Genomic DNA, 14,953 nt, shown 5'->3' with positions numbered 1-14,953 from the left:
TACCGGGCTTTTTGGACCAGCCAACAAATTTCAATTAATTTTAATCCATCCGGATCGGTGAACACATACTACCAAAATGATTGTTATGGTATGTCTGATTCAAGCTGGATTTGGAATTGGTGAGGTGTCTGGTAAATTAGGTGGTAAAACATTTCGGGCCCAAATGAACTGTTGTTGCATGTGAATTGCAGTTTGGACAATGCGTATCAGATATCATGTCCGTCGCCGGTAAACCAATTCATTTCTAGCTAACCACAATGACCCTAAGACTGTTTTCATAACAGAGGAAAGAAACAATTCCGTGGAAAGTGATTCGATGGAATCGGTTTCCTGGGGAAGCAAGGAAAGACTTTCCGTGAAATTAGTTTTAAAATATATCCTAGACAATTTTTTTTTACAATTTTATTAAAACAAATTTTCGATCAAATGACAGAAATCCATCATTCCATTGGAGGATGGCTAATTCCATGGAATTAACTCCGCCTGAGGAAACCACTTTTATCACTATCTACAATCACATCAAGAGGTCTCCATGTATGATGCTCTACTTCACCCAAATTGAGTCTTGCACCTTTCTTGGCCAAACCATCTGCAGAGAAATTAATCTCCCTATAGCAATGAATGTATATGATTTCCTGTAATAGCCTGCAAGCTTTCACCCATCTTGTATGTATAAACCAGGGTATGTTTCCTTTCTTGAAATCTTCAACAACAACCTTGGAGTCTGAACATATGATAATTTTATGACAAGTTAACTTTTACTGCCCATTCGATTTCCCATACAACAACCATAACTTCTGCAATGTAATTGGTAGCTATTCCAATACCACCTGAAATTGTTCCCAACACACGTATTACAAGTATGATCCCTTGCAATAATCCCAAACCCTGCATTCCCTGGATTTCCAAATGTTGCTCCATCACAACAAAACATAATATAACCTTCTACAGGTGCAATATATTGACATTCCACAACATCCATACATATCAATATGTACTGTTTCTTTGGAAGTGAATTTAGATTTAGAAATTGTACCTCTTTTGGGTAAGATGGCTTTCATCGTTTTTGTTGGTGAACGAGTAACGACGTTTCTTTTTCTTTTTGTTGTTGATGGAGGAGTAACAACGTTTATCTTCTTTTTCGATGTTGGTGGAGTAGCAGCAATTTTTTTTCTTTCTTTTTGCTGGCATCAGAGTTAGTTCTTCAGTTACTTATGTTATTGTTCTGTTGATCTTTCTTATTGTAACCGTTTCTCTCTTTTTGATAGTTTCTTCTGACCAAATTGATGTTTTGATTTTTCGATTTATTTTTTTCGTTTGATTTTGCTTTCTTTCTGATCAAGTTTCTTATGATTTCCTGCATTCTTGATCTTCGGTTTTGGTTTTATAACTAGATTTAAGTTTTTCAGGTGCGAAATCGTGCCATAGATTTCAGTTTAGGAGGTTTTTTGATTTTTCAGTCCTCAAACAACGAAACTCAAATAGAAAAACTGAAAATCGTGAAAAATAAGAGTGATTTTGAGACATGTCGGTTTACACATGTGAGAAATAATGGGCGGAAAAGTAATTTTAAGTTTTTGGACCTCCGGATTAGTTGGTTTTTACGGTGAACTATATGATAACTGGTACCGGGCTTTTTGGACGAGCCAGCAAATTTCAATTAATTTTAATCCATCCGGATCGGTGGACACATACTACCAAAATGATTGTTATGGTATGTCTGATTCAAGCTGGATTTGGAATTGGTGAGGCGTCTGGTAAATTAGGTGGTAAAAATTTTCAGGCCCAAATGAACTCTTGTTGCATGTGAATTGCAGTTTGGACAATGCGTATCAGATATCATGTCCGTCGCCGGTAAACCAATTCATTTCTAGCTAACCACAATGACCCTAAGACTGCTTTGATAACAGAGGAAAGAAACAATTCCGTGGAAAGTGATTCGATGGAATCGGTTTCTTGGGAAAGCAAGGAAAGACTTTCCGTGAAATTAGTTTTAAAATATATCCTAGACAACTTTTTTTTTTTTTTACAATTTTATTAAAATAGATTTTCGATCAAATGACAGAAATCCGTCATTCCATTGGAGGATGGCTAATTCCATGGAATTAACTCCGTCCGAGGAAACCAATTTTATTAAAACTCTCCTTTTTCTTTTTTTATCTCCTTGCAATAACAAACCCTATAGCCGCCTGAATCTCTTCTGCCCAGATCTTCTCCATGGGAGCCGATTTGGGCAGACTAAACTCTCTTAATCCTCATCTAGATCACTACTTCTATTGTTCTATTTCATAATCATCATTTGATGTCCGTTTTTACTTCCTTGAAGCTTTTATTTTCTTGTTTTTTAGACCTTCAACCTTCTTTTCAGTTTGAGTTTTATTCTTGGCTATCACCTTGGTCTCTGGTTTGTCTGGTGATGGTGTTTAAGAAGAGGTGGAAATTGGGTTTAACAAAAAGAACTTCTTCTTCAACTTCAGCCATAACATCACCAGCAACGGTTTCGTCAACTACTAATACTTCAGCAACAACAAAAACATCAAAAGACACCACAACAACATCAATAGACACAGACACTACAACAACAAAAACTCTGTTACAGATTCTGACCGATTCCGACCGATCCAGAAATCAGATCATGCTTTTTTACTTTAGAAAGTTACTTTAGTTTAGATAGTTGTATTGTCCTTCAAAACCCTGAGAAATGGTCAAATCATTTTATGATTCTAACATACCTGCTTTATGTAGTGTTGTTAGTTTGGTTTTCTTCATATCAAAACAAACTCAGCCATCTAACCTTGTTCTTATGGCCCGTTCTTGGTTTATTGGAAACTTAGGATTCATTGATGTGGAAGAATGTTGTCATCTGTTGAGATGGAGAAATTATGGTGTTGATGTAATTGCAGTGTACCTTGATGTTCATTTAAATGATTTGCTATGTAATGATTCTGATATCGATTTGCCATGTAATGAACCCGGTCTCGAATGGGAGCTATCTATATGATTAGAATTTTCCGAAAAAAAAGAAAAGAAAAAACAAAAATTATTATCGTAGCCCAGTAGCCCACACATGTATATGCATTAAAAGTTTCATAAGAGCATCTCCAATGCTAGGGGTGAAGGTAATCTTAGGTGGAGGTCCTATTAATACCTTTTTGTTGTGGGTCATTACTATGTGGCTAAAAAAAATGAAAGTTATACTTTCTACCTCAAATTTCATCTCCAATGCCAAGATATTACTATCCTAGAACTTAGAGACAAATTAATTTTGGAATAAAGAATTGATTATATGTCAAAAGACCTTGGGTCATGGAGAAGGTAAAGATATGACTTTCTCCTTTACCCTTTCTTATGAGATGGCATCCATGTCATGCTTTTACCTTACCTTGACCTTGGCATTGGAGATAAATTCTTGGTTAGAAAAGTGATAAATCCTAGGTGTCTTGTCTTTTTAAGACCTTCACCCCTAGCATTGGAGATGCTCTAAGTTAATTTTCAATTTAGGATTCAGCTGTGTATACTTAATAATTTGGACAGCCGTCCACTGCACCCATTTTCTGACACATAATTTGCAAAACCTCAATTTGGACAATTTTCTATTATACCCCAGTGCATAATCAACCCCTTAATGAAACTCCATTAGTCATCGTCATAAACACAACATTAATGAACTTCCATAAATCAATGCATTAATTATAGAAGAAAACAAAAGGAAGGCTATTATCGTAATTCCTGAGACCAATTAGTTTATCATTTAATCAAATCTAAATCATCACCACCATCAGAATTTAGGAATTTATCCCCAGAAGGCATTAAAAAACAGAACCACCGTCATAAGCGAGTGAGTCGTATCATTTACGTATTAAATCAGTGTTTTCTCTCGACACCAAACCAAATCTAGAGGATTCTCTCACTCGTCTTCCGTACCAGTCAACAACAACAACTCTTCGATCTTCATTCAGATCTCAAATCTCCTCCATGTTTGTTCTTCAAATGCTTCTCGATTTCAAGATTTAATCTCTGCTTCAAAACAAGAAATTGAAGCAGGAAATTACAGTGTTCTCCAACAAAATGGCGATCGCTGGACCAATTACTCCTGGCCAGGTACTTGAATCTGAATTTTCAGATCTTTGTAATTGCGTATGATTTCAGTTTAAGTTGAATTTCATGAGTGGAGATTTCAAAGTCTAAGTTGATTGTTAAATTGTGATGTGAGATTTTGATTACTGTGGTTGCGAATTGATTAGAAAGATAGGATAGTTTGAACTTGAATCTGATCTTGGTTTTGTGGTAACCTGAGTAGGATGGTGACATTTTAGTAAGATAGTGAAATGTTAGTTAGGAAGCTGGCTTTCTTGGGTTAAATCGATTAGATCATCAATTATTTAGAAGTGAAACCAGTTGAGATAGTAAGATATATAGTTTATGATTGTATTGAACTATCTGTGAATTCAGTTTCAGTGAGGAATTTCATGGATAATAGTGAAAGAATGTCGGTTATTAAAATGTTAAGTTGATTGCTAAGATTTGACGACAGATTTAGATTACTGTAGATGTGAATCGCTGGGAAATCAGGTTTACATTGAAATTTAAATTTGATTTTGTGGTAGTCAAAGTAAGATAGCGATGTTTTAGTTAAGGTTTGAATTATGTAAAACAATTGAAGATAGTAGTAAGGTATGTAGTTAGGACTTGAAAAGGTTCTGTTATCTTTAGTCTATTCACTGTGGCCTTCAAGACTGTTTTGATGGAGTCAGTTTTGTCATGCCCAGTAGATGTTTAGTTCATGAGGCTCTTTCGGCTCTTTCAACTCGGATCATATAGTCAGTCTTCTGTAGGTTGTGTCTCGTTTGATTTCCAATTTATTCATCTTCTAGCAGAGTATATTACGTCTAAATTAGTGTAAAGTAAAGTCATGTTCATGTTTAAGATTTAGTTATGATGATGTATGAGCTGAGTCTGTAACATATTGATATCCGTGGATAGTTGATATATTGTGAAAATGTTCGATTGGATCTAAGTGCATGGTTATTTGTTAGTGAAAATTTTATCTGTTCCTTCTATGCTTTGTTGAGGTTTTTGAACCAGCACTGTAGTTTGATATTTGACTTTGTTGCAGGTATCATTTTTCCTCGGAATAATCCCATTATTTGCCGCAACGTTATATGCTGAATGGTTGGAGTACAAGAAGAATTCAGTGTCTTCAAAAATGTGAGTTATCTTTAACTTTGAAGACCACTATTTCTTTATTCTGAACAATACACAAGCTACTTAAATCAGCAGTTTGTGGTAGATACTCAGCTGGCAATGGAACTAATGCATAAGAGTTGTGAAACACAAGTGTACAGATTTAGCTGTAAATACTAACCAAAGAACACTTGAAAACTCCAAATTATATTTTCCAGCCTACACGAGATGACGAGAATGTTAGAAGTGACATGTACGTAGTCATATCTCTTGACATCTTCCTCTATTACCTTGACCCCTTCATTTTCTCGTTATCTTCTCATGGTTGTGGATCTGGAACTCCACAGAGGGGCTGGTTTTATATTCAGTTGCATTTGCCTCACAAAACATGTGGGAGTAGAGACAGCAGATTTGACTCCAATGGTTTATGTTTTCCCCCTTTTTATTACCCGGTGACCGAAATTCTTGTAGTGGCAGGCTTTCTGACATCAACTTAGTTGAATTGGAGAAAAATACGGTCAAGGACGATGACAGAGCTGTTTTATTAGAAGGTGGAAATCTCCAGTCATCTACTCCAAAACTACGCAGTTCAAATGTGGCATCTCAGCTTCTCAGGTATACAGATGCATCTGGTACCCTTCAATTTTAAGTTTATCTTTTTTGTTTTCATGATTTTAGCTAGAATGATGCATGCATGTTTGGTACTCATTTTTGGAACTTTTCAGATTATTTCTGATGGATGAGTCATTCTTGGTTGAAAATCGGTTGACATTAAGAGCCATGTGAGTGAATCGCCTTAATCCTTCTTAAACTTGTGATACGTCTTATGATTGTATTTCTAATTACATCTGTGATTTTCAGATCTGAATTGGGCTTGTATCTGGTATACTTCTACATATGTGATCGTACAGATATTTTTGGAGAGTCAAAAAAGGTGCCATTCCATCCCTTTGGTATCTACAAGCTTCCCTGTATATGAAAGTGCTCTTCTACATGTGATAAAGTGTAGAGTCTACTTCTTGATTCTATTTAAGCACTGTTGGTAAGATCCTAAATGCTAGCACCTGACTAATTTGAATATTTTCATCTTGCAGAGTTACAATCGGGATCTTTTCCTGTTTCTCTATTTCCTTCTCATCATAGTTTGCGCGATCACTTCTTTCAAGATCCATCAAGATAAATCACCAATTACAGGGAAATCTATACTCTATTTAAACAGGCATCAAACTGAAGAATGGAAAGGGTGGATGCAGGTTGGTTCTTTATAAAGCTGAAGTTTATCTTACAGAAAGTCGTCCGCATTTTCAATATACTAGAGGATAGATATAATATAATCTTTGTCAGTAAATTCACTGTTTTAGCCAACTTTGTAGGCTGGATGTTCACAGATCACTCAATTTCCTCAACCTTCCATTTATTTGCATGTTGATTTAGAGCTGGGCATTTTGTTGTTTCATGATCAGTAGGGTCATACAGCAAGATTTATTTAGAATGTCTGATGAACTTCATTAGGTATAACATCCATGGATTATTCGTCAATATAACTTATAATTGAAGATGTCGGTCTTGGTTATTGTTGCATGGCATACAATCTTACTCTGTTCAATCTTTTTTTCCAGGTATTGTTTTTGATGTATCACTACTTCGCTGCAACAGAAATTTATAATGCAATCCGCATTTTTATCGCTGCATATGTTTGGATGACTGGGTTTGGTAACTTTTCCTATTACTATGTCCGGAAAGATTTCAGCCTAGCTAGATTCGCCCAGGTAATTATTCCGTCCTGCTTAAATATCATGCTTGCATAAGTAATCATTTGTTCCTGACCAAGTATTTGTCGTATCTCATTGCAGATGATGTGGAGGCTTAATTTCTTTGTGGCATTTGCCTGCATTGTCCTCAACAATAGTTATATGTTATACTACATATGCCCCATGCACACCCTTTTTACCCTCATGGTCTATGGTGCCCTCGGTATCCTAAATAAATACAATGAGATTGGATCGGTGATGGCACTAAAGATGGCTTCCTGCTTCTTGATTGTTATTTTGGTCTGGGAGGTCCCTGGAGTATTTGAATTCATATGGAGCCCATTTACATTTCTTCTTGGTGAGTCACATGCTGAAGCTCTATTTTTCAGTAACCAATTATCAATATGTATATTAGAAGGAAAAGTAAAGAAATGGGAAAAACCCTCCCTTCCCTAAATGGATTAATGCTGAATCCGGATAAATCTACAGGTTACACCGACCCGTCGCATGCAAAAGGACGATTTTCCCTCTTGCATGAATGGCAGTTCCGCTCAGGGCTTGATCGTTATATATGGATTATTGGCATGATTTATGCCTACTATCACCCAACAGTAAGATGATATACATGCATCTTTGTTCTTGAGATGGCATATATCTTCTGGCATTTCGTGCTTTATAGTGCTTCTGTGCTTGACTAAGTTTATTCCATTGCTAAATTGTTAGCTATACTGATTAGGTTGAGAAGTGGATGGAGAAGCTGGAAGAGTCTGAATTCAGACGTAGGATATCTATTAAATTGGCTGTGGCGTCTGTTTCCTTAACGGTGATGTGCAAAACTCTGTCATATTTATTTTTACAAGGTTTCATCCCATAATTTCTAGTGTCTGACAAAAGTCCCTCTACAAAACTGCAGGTTGGGTATCTGTGGTTCGAGTATATATACAAGCTGGATAAAATTACATACAACAAGTACCATCCTTATACATCATGGATTCCAATAACGTACGCATTTAATATTTTGACTGGCTTTTCATCCACTTGATACATACAAATTCTGTATGGCTAATTTCTTTCCCCCCTTTGGTTTTTATTGAATCAGTGTTTATATTAGTCTGCGAAATGTCACTCAGCATTTTCGGTGCTACTCCCTGACCTTATTTGCGTAAGTGGTTTGTTGATAATGCTCCGATTTTCATTTTTTGTGGTTTAAAAGTAGTTCCACATAATATCCAGTCTACCGGGCATTAATATTTCTGCCCTCATATGTACTTTCTCTTTGGTTAACATGAAATCTCTGAATTTATTGTTATATCTTTTCAGATGGCTTGGGAAGATTACATTGGAGACCTACATCTCGCAGATCCATATCTGGCTAAGGTAAGCTCAACCTAATCAAATATTTCCTGTGAATCACTAGAATGGTGTGGGTACCTTAGGATCTTGAGCTGACATGCCTTCTTTTTAACTTAACTTTCTTCTAGTAATGAACTTTTCTTGCTCACATGCAGATCTGGCGTACCAGATGGACAGCCTAAACTGTTGCTGTCTTTAATCCCAGATTATCCAATGCTCAACTTCATGCTTACGACTGCCATATATGTTGCGGTATATACGCTCAAGATATCTTCAAATAAGTAGATAAATTAATTACGTAATGGAGAGAGTATTGATCCGTCTTTTACTTGCTTATTTGCAGATTTCATATAGGCTATTCGAGTTAACAAATACCTTGAAGACGGCTTTCGTCCCTAGCAAAGACGACAAACGCTTAATGCACAACATTATCGCAGCTGGAGCGATCTCAATTTCCTTGTACACTCTATCGTTCGTTTTCTTGCAAGTTCCACAGCTGATGGTAAGTTTGTTAATGCAGCTGAGTCTTCACAACAAAACATAGACATAGATCATCATATCTCATTTTCTGTTAACCTTTATCTCGAGTCCCTAAAGGGTTGTGAATCCCTTTGTGAATCTAGAGGTTGACCATGAGATCAATTTAGATAGCAGCTAGCCATTTGTCGCCCGAATTGCTACTGATATGAAATCTTAACATGTCATCTAGTGCTTTATTTTATGTTAGAAATTTGAAAAGACCAATTACCTATATCACACTTTTTTATTTGCTCTATATATTGAAGCGTAATATGTCATACAGTGCTTACTCACTTATCTTCTTGTCACAACCAAAACAACAGGGATGATAGGACAATATGGAAGATATGAAGATAGCAGATAGTAGATGCTCGAGCAGGCTTGATACTTCATGATCACTTGGGAGGTGGCAAGAAGTTGTTAAAATAGCACAGAGCTGAGAATAGAAAAGTAATTGTATTAGTTTTACTACCTCCTCTTGTATAGGAAAGGGTGAGTTCAACCTCCAATTGAGGTCTTTTTTCTTTTTCTCTTTCTTGACTATTTCTTTGAATCATCATTATCCAAACACCAAAAAAAAAGCAATGAAAAAAAAGCAAAAGTATTATAGTTCTCATGCAATTGTATTGTGAGTAGAAATTTGTTGTATTGGTGTAACATGAACATTTCAATTCAATCCTAATTTTGCCAGCTCTGGTTCTACTGCTGCGGCTTGGCCAAAGCCAACATGTTTTATGTCAGCATCGTTTTCCAACCTAAAAAAACATACGCAATTCTTCATTCTTCGTGATTTATGATATACTGAGGCATCCTAGTAGTGGTAGGCGGGCCCCTCGCTTTATTGAGGGGAATTTCGTTGGATTCACAGTTATTGCTTTGTATGCTCAGTTGACATGCAAGAATTGCTTTCGCGACTTACTTTCTCGATGCAGTAGAAACAAAGGACACTTAACGAAAAAAATTTAATTTTAACGTACTGCTGGAGAAAATACCAACAGAAAATGTACTGGAGGAGGAAGAAAAGAGACAACATGAACTGAAAATATCAAAGAAATATGTAAACATCCTACTACCTAATCTCCAAAATTAGGCAACTATTCCTCTCTCATCCATTAAGGCCTTCAGCGTTACCAAAACTGCTATGAAATGTGGTTCTGTTGGGAGAGCAGGTTGATGCGTGCAGACGTTGAAGGTGGTGCTTGCTATATAACCTTGTTTCTGTTCAAACTCTTTCCAGAAAGGAAATCTTTTCATCATGTAATCCTCATTCAGTAATCTAAAATATTCCTTCAAAGTCAGCTTCAATCTTTTCTTTTGTCTTCTGATCATAACTTGTCCACTTCTTTAACTTGCTGCCGACACCTATCCATTGATCATCTTCTTGCAAAAGCGATATGAAATCTCTTCCCTTGCTCACATAAAATTCGTCTTTCTCTTTCAGCTTTTCTGTATCAACATGTTCTGTCCAACTAGACATATCCATGATTAGTTGATCCAGGTCACCGGTCCCTGCTTATAAGAACAATTAAAAATCAGAAAAGTATTTTGAGATTACAAACGCACACACAGGATGATTGTTATAGCTATCGGCAACACAGGTAGACAACTATTTATAGATCTCTCTTTTGCTTTAGGTAGGATTCAGAAACCCACACATACTCAGTATTAGGAAACTCCCAAACTTGGTAATCACTCTAACATGAAATCTCTAAATTTATTGTACGTGGTATTTCTTTTTATGGTTATTATTAGAAGTGCAACATTCATAGCTTCCAAGTTCTTGACGGTTAGTGGAATGGCCTAGTCGTAACACTTTTGGTTTAACAAACATATCATAATCAAAGATCTTCTGAGAAGCTACTTCATAGTTCATAGTCCATTTTTCCTCTTCTAATGAAACGATAACTTCATAGCTGAATCAGATATGAGAAACAAAGAACAGCTTTCATTGATGATTATAATTCATTACAAATGTCGAAAAAAAGAAGCAAACCGAAACAAGAACAAATAAAATAAGAATCAGTAGCAGCCAGCATGTTACAAACAACAATTCACATCCAATCCATATACTCACTCTCCAATTAATGTTACAAACATTGTTACGTTTCATCGCCTATGCTATGATATAGCCAACACGAACCTTTAGTTGCATAAGCCTTGATCCACTACTACGGTACATACACATATTCAACACAACTTTGCTCCAATATTAACTTATTCAACAGTTAACATTAGTCTTGAAAAACAACCAATTACTTCTGTCAAGGGTACTGGAAGCAAGCATCACCATATACTAACTTAGAATCAGTAAATTTAAGTAGCAAGTTCATAGAATCAACTTGTTTTACTTTCCAAGTTAAATATTTTTGAACTTTCAGACTTAATTTTAACACCTTCAACGTTGCACTCAAATCCCATATACGTACAAGATAAAGCAGATCAATATGATTTCTGAGCAGCAGTGGACACAAATTTCATGCATATTGGAGGCTTTACCTTAGCCAGACCAAGAATCGCTGAAGGGAGCATCCACAATCCTTCTCCACACATTAAACCAGACCCAATAACAGGAATCATTAGTTGGGCTTTCTTTTTGTCGAGTTTTTCATATAGAAACACAACCAAGCTCCCAATAGACATATCAATTGCAAAACTTGCACCGACAAGAAATGGAACCGCCATGGCCATAGGTAAGGGAACCCACTTCCCAATCTTCGGTGGAGCAAGATCTCTGAACAAGTTAGCTAGAAATGCAAACGCAAAAAATCCGTAGCAGAGCTGCAAACAATGGTTAGGCAATGCAGAGAAACCTTGCACTCCGAGAATCGCCATATTACGATAAATTAAAGCATATGGAGCTTTATATTCCCCAGCAGGGTTTCCTACATCGAAGGCTTTCCAGTAAAGAAAGAATGATAGAGGAGCTACAATGCAACCCATTAGTGTTCCGGCAGCCTGGCTTATAACCATTGAACGAGGGGATGTAAGTGTGAGGTGACCAGCTTTAAAATCGTGCATAAGATCAGATGAGATAGAAACAATTGATTTTATAAGACCACAACCTACAAGCCCTGCAATCACACCATTTTCTCTCCCCGATATTGCTGCTAGAATAAACAAAGCCACTTTCCCGTAGTTATATGCCATGTTCATGTCGGTTAGACCAGCACCGTATGCATTACAGAATCCTAGAAATGGAGCAAGGGCGTAGGCTACTACAACGTAATACCATTTCAATTGGGGGAACATGAGTGGGATCGAAATGATTGAAATAATGGAGAAAAGAATGTATCCAACACATGCAGCCCATATGGGAATACTGTCCTTCATGAAGATCTCATCTCGCTGAAGTTCTTCAAGAGATTGAGCTGATGGGTCAATAACTGAAAAATAAAAACACAAATAAAAGTTCAGTTTATTTATTATGACGTTTTCTAGGATGTTTTTAGGAGAGTAACTAAAGTAGAAAACATACGGCTTCAAAATGCACATAAACTATAACTCTAATACTATTGGTGAGATTAATAATTGCAGTAGGTTTCGGTTTGAAGATTGATTTTGTGCGTTCTCCAAAATTAACACTAAACACTATTTCACCTTCATTGGCGATTTTAACTGTGCCTTTAACACTTCTACTGGTAAGATATACAACTTTGAGAAAATTGTAAAGCCCATCTCCAAGAATCAGCGCAATGGATATAAAAACCTGCAAAGGTGTGATCCAAGTTGGAAAATTTGAGTGTCAGTACGGAAAATAGCTGCCACTTCATGCAAATAATTATGATGAGAATTTTAATGCATAGACCTTATAACCACTCAAACTTCTCATGCTGCCTTCTGATATAGTTGCCGGATACCATTCTCCTTTTAAGCCGCGTATCAGCGGCCACATCACTCCCCATGAAAGAACAGCTCCAAAAAGAGTAGACAAGTTCACAAGATGTGAACAAAACATCCCTGCTCCAACATACGTCATGCTGAAATCGAAGAAAAACCTGCAAAACGAAAGAAATCCAAAATTCACAATAACACCAAGAGAAAACATGAATATAGGCAGCTAATGAGAAGGAATACACACGATTGCTTCCATGCTTGTAGCCCAAAAGTAGGAAATTGCACGAATCCACACAAGTCTCCACCAGCGTAGAACCATTGGAAGAAACCCCACAGAAAACTAAACGAAAAGAACTTTGCAAATCCTCGAATTTGCTCCCTGAACAGAAGACAATAAGGATAAGTTATAATCCAAACCCAAATGCGACATCACTAACCATTGAACTGAAGAGAGGCAAAGCGCGATCATCATTAAAAATCTTACTTAGACGCCTTATCTGCTTGGGGCGTGTGGAACCCATTTATGAGAACCGCAGTTGCAATGCCACTTGGATAAGCTAACCTGTAGTCGATTATCAGGACCTTCACAAAACCAAACAAAAGCTTCATTAAAAAGAAATACATGTCATATAGTTTTTACCACTTGGATCGGTAGTGATTATGCTACTCTAGTGTATACTGGTCAAGTTGCTAAACAGGTTAGTATCTCATTCAAGAAATTAAGAATGTAATTAACATAAATTTTCTATTAAGGCAGGACACCTCTAGGTAAAATGCATGCATGAGATGGCGTACGTGAAGTCTAAATGCTCAAAGAATTAATTTTACCTTTCTAAGAGGAACCAATGATAAAAGGCCGACAAAACCTGTAGCAAAAAGAAAACCAGTCATCCATCCAATCCCTGGTTCCTTATAACTCCCTGGAGAGTTTCCTGGAGTATCAATCCCTGCTTGCTCGTATGTTTTCTTATTCAACCCCAATAAGAAAGATCCGAATCCACCTGCAGTTCACCAATATTTATCAAAATGAAATAGATGAAGAGAGGATTAATTCAGGAACCAGAACCATACACCTTAAAAGCATTCGTTAGTGACGTACGTAATGTCTGATTATTATAGAGAGAGAGACTTTAGTTACCTGCAACAGCAACACTATAACAAGCAACAGCGCAAGTCTGAATCACTGTATTCTCTTGCTTAGTGAATGGAGCGGAACTAAAACCAAATTTACCAAGCAGTTTAGTCCATCCCTTAATGAAAACAAATGCTAGAAGAGCAGCAGAAACATTGAGATTCGGAAGTAATCCTGTTGTGAGATTGAACTTTTGTACGATCACACAGTAAATTATCCCAATAATGAAACTTGCGACCAATCCTCTCACTGTCAGTTGGCTCCTCCAATGTGGAATTTTCCGCGAAAGCTCATCATCCTGTGGTTTGCTGACGTCGGACTCTTCGTATTCTTCTTTTTCGACTCCGTTACTCCTCTCTCTCATCTCCTGCTGATCCATACTCTTGCCTCAAGTTAAACGCTTCTCTATATATTTCTTTGTCTAAAACTTGTTTTCTCTCTGCATACTGCATGTGTACATTATGGTTGCAAAATTAGCACAAGAACTCATGAAACCTAAGCTGAACTGAATTAAACAGATGCTTATGTGACAGTTTCCTTGCGAGGGGCTTAGAGCGTTGCGAGAGGTCCATGTGTCGGCACTCACCCTCCTCCACATTGAACGATGCTGGTGACTGGACCTTTGTGATCCAATTTTATTTATTTTTATTTTTTAAAAAAGATTTTATTAATAGAGAAAAGTAAACAAAGTCAAGAAGGGAACATAAAGCCACAACTAGAAAAATATAAAAATAAATAAATGAGCCGGTAAAGAGAAAAATTAGATCAATAAGCAGCTCATATAAAGCGTCCTTATAAATTTCTTTTCCGGAACTTTCGAGTAAACCCTCTAATTTGGTTTCTTTTTACGCAAAACAGGTTGAGAATATATTTGTGATTAAACTTTAGAGTTTTAATCCATGCAGAAAAGAAAAAATGGTTATTTTGTGAAACAAATTCACCTTGAACCGCTAGCTTTGAGTATTCATTACGCGTGTTTTTCGCATTCACTTTTCACTTGCTCGATGTTTTTGGTTTGTTTTTCACCCAAATTCTTTGATCTCGAAAGGTAGTCGTTTCAATGTCGTAATCAGAACACAAGTGCAAAACGGGTTGATAAAATTCCATGTTCTTCGATCCCCGTTTAAATATGAAAGTCTTCCATTAAATTATGATATTTTAGATGGCAACATCTGAGAGA

General features: G+C 36.6%; 2 protein-coding genes across 3 annotated transcripts; one reads left to right on the top strand and one right to left on the bottom strand.

Annotated features, from left to right (window-relative positions):
- The first annotated feature begins 3,780 nt into the window (after positions 1–3,780).
- On the top strand, positions 3,781–9,497 carry LOC113358045 (protein REDUCED WALL ACETYLATION 2-like). 2 transcript variants are annotated; one of them, XM_026601549.1, is made up of 16 exons: positions 3,781–4,101; positions 5,117–5,208; positions 5,662–5,799; positions 5,910–5,966; positions 6,046–6,118; positions 6,279–6,437; positions 6,804–6,953; positions 7,038–7,293; positions 7,425–7,546; positions 7,672–7,758; positions 7,849–7,937; positions 8,035–8,097; positions 8,256–8,312; positions 8,444–8,540; positions 8,632–8,790; positions 9,131–9,497. In XM_026601549.1, the coding sequence occupies exons 1-16, from the start codon at positions 4,069–4,071 to the stop codon at positions 9,134–9,136; spliced, it is 1,638 nt and encodes a 545-aa protein (XP_026457334.1). In that variant the 5' UTR covers positions 3,781–4,068; the 3' UTR covers positions 9,137–9,497. The 2 variants fall into 2 exon arrangements, with proteins under 2 accessions (XP_026457334.1, XP_026457333.1); XM_026601548.1 differs by having other exon boundaries at positions 5,656–5,799.
- A 1,260-nt stretch (positions 9,498–10,757) lies between these two features.
- LOC113361899 (metal-nicotianamine transporter YSL3-like) lies at positions 10,758–14,854 on the bottom strand. Its single transcript, XM_026604984.1, has 8 exons — positions 14,715–14,854; positions 13,780–14,219; positions 13,470–13,642; positions 13,126–13,223; positions 12,886–13,020; positions 12,613–12,802; positions 12,405–12,513; positions 10,758–12,190 (listed from the first exon to the last, which is right to left on the bottom strand). The coding sequence occupies exons 2-8, from the start codon at positions 14,150–14,152 to the stop codon at positions 11,247–11,249; spliced, it is 2,022 nt and encodes a 673-aa protein (XP_026460769.1). The 5' UTR covers positions 14,153–14,219; positions 14,715–14,854; the 3' UTR covers positions 10,758–11,246.
- Between the last annotated feature and the right edge of the window lie 99 nt (positions 14,855–14,953).

Source organism: Papaver somniferum, chromosome 3 (genome assembly GCF_003573695.1).
Source record: "Papaver somniferum cultivar HN1 chromosome 3, ASM357369v1, whole genome shotgun sequence".
NCBI classification, from domain to species: domain Eukaryota; kingdom Viridiplantae; phylum Streptophyta; class Magnoliopsida; order Ranunculales; family Papaveraceae; genus Papaver; species Papaver somniferum.
The sequence above is the reverse complement of the archived record's forward strand: the minus strand, read 5'-3'. Positions and strand labels throughout refer to the sequence as shown.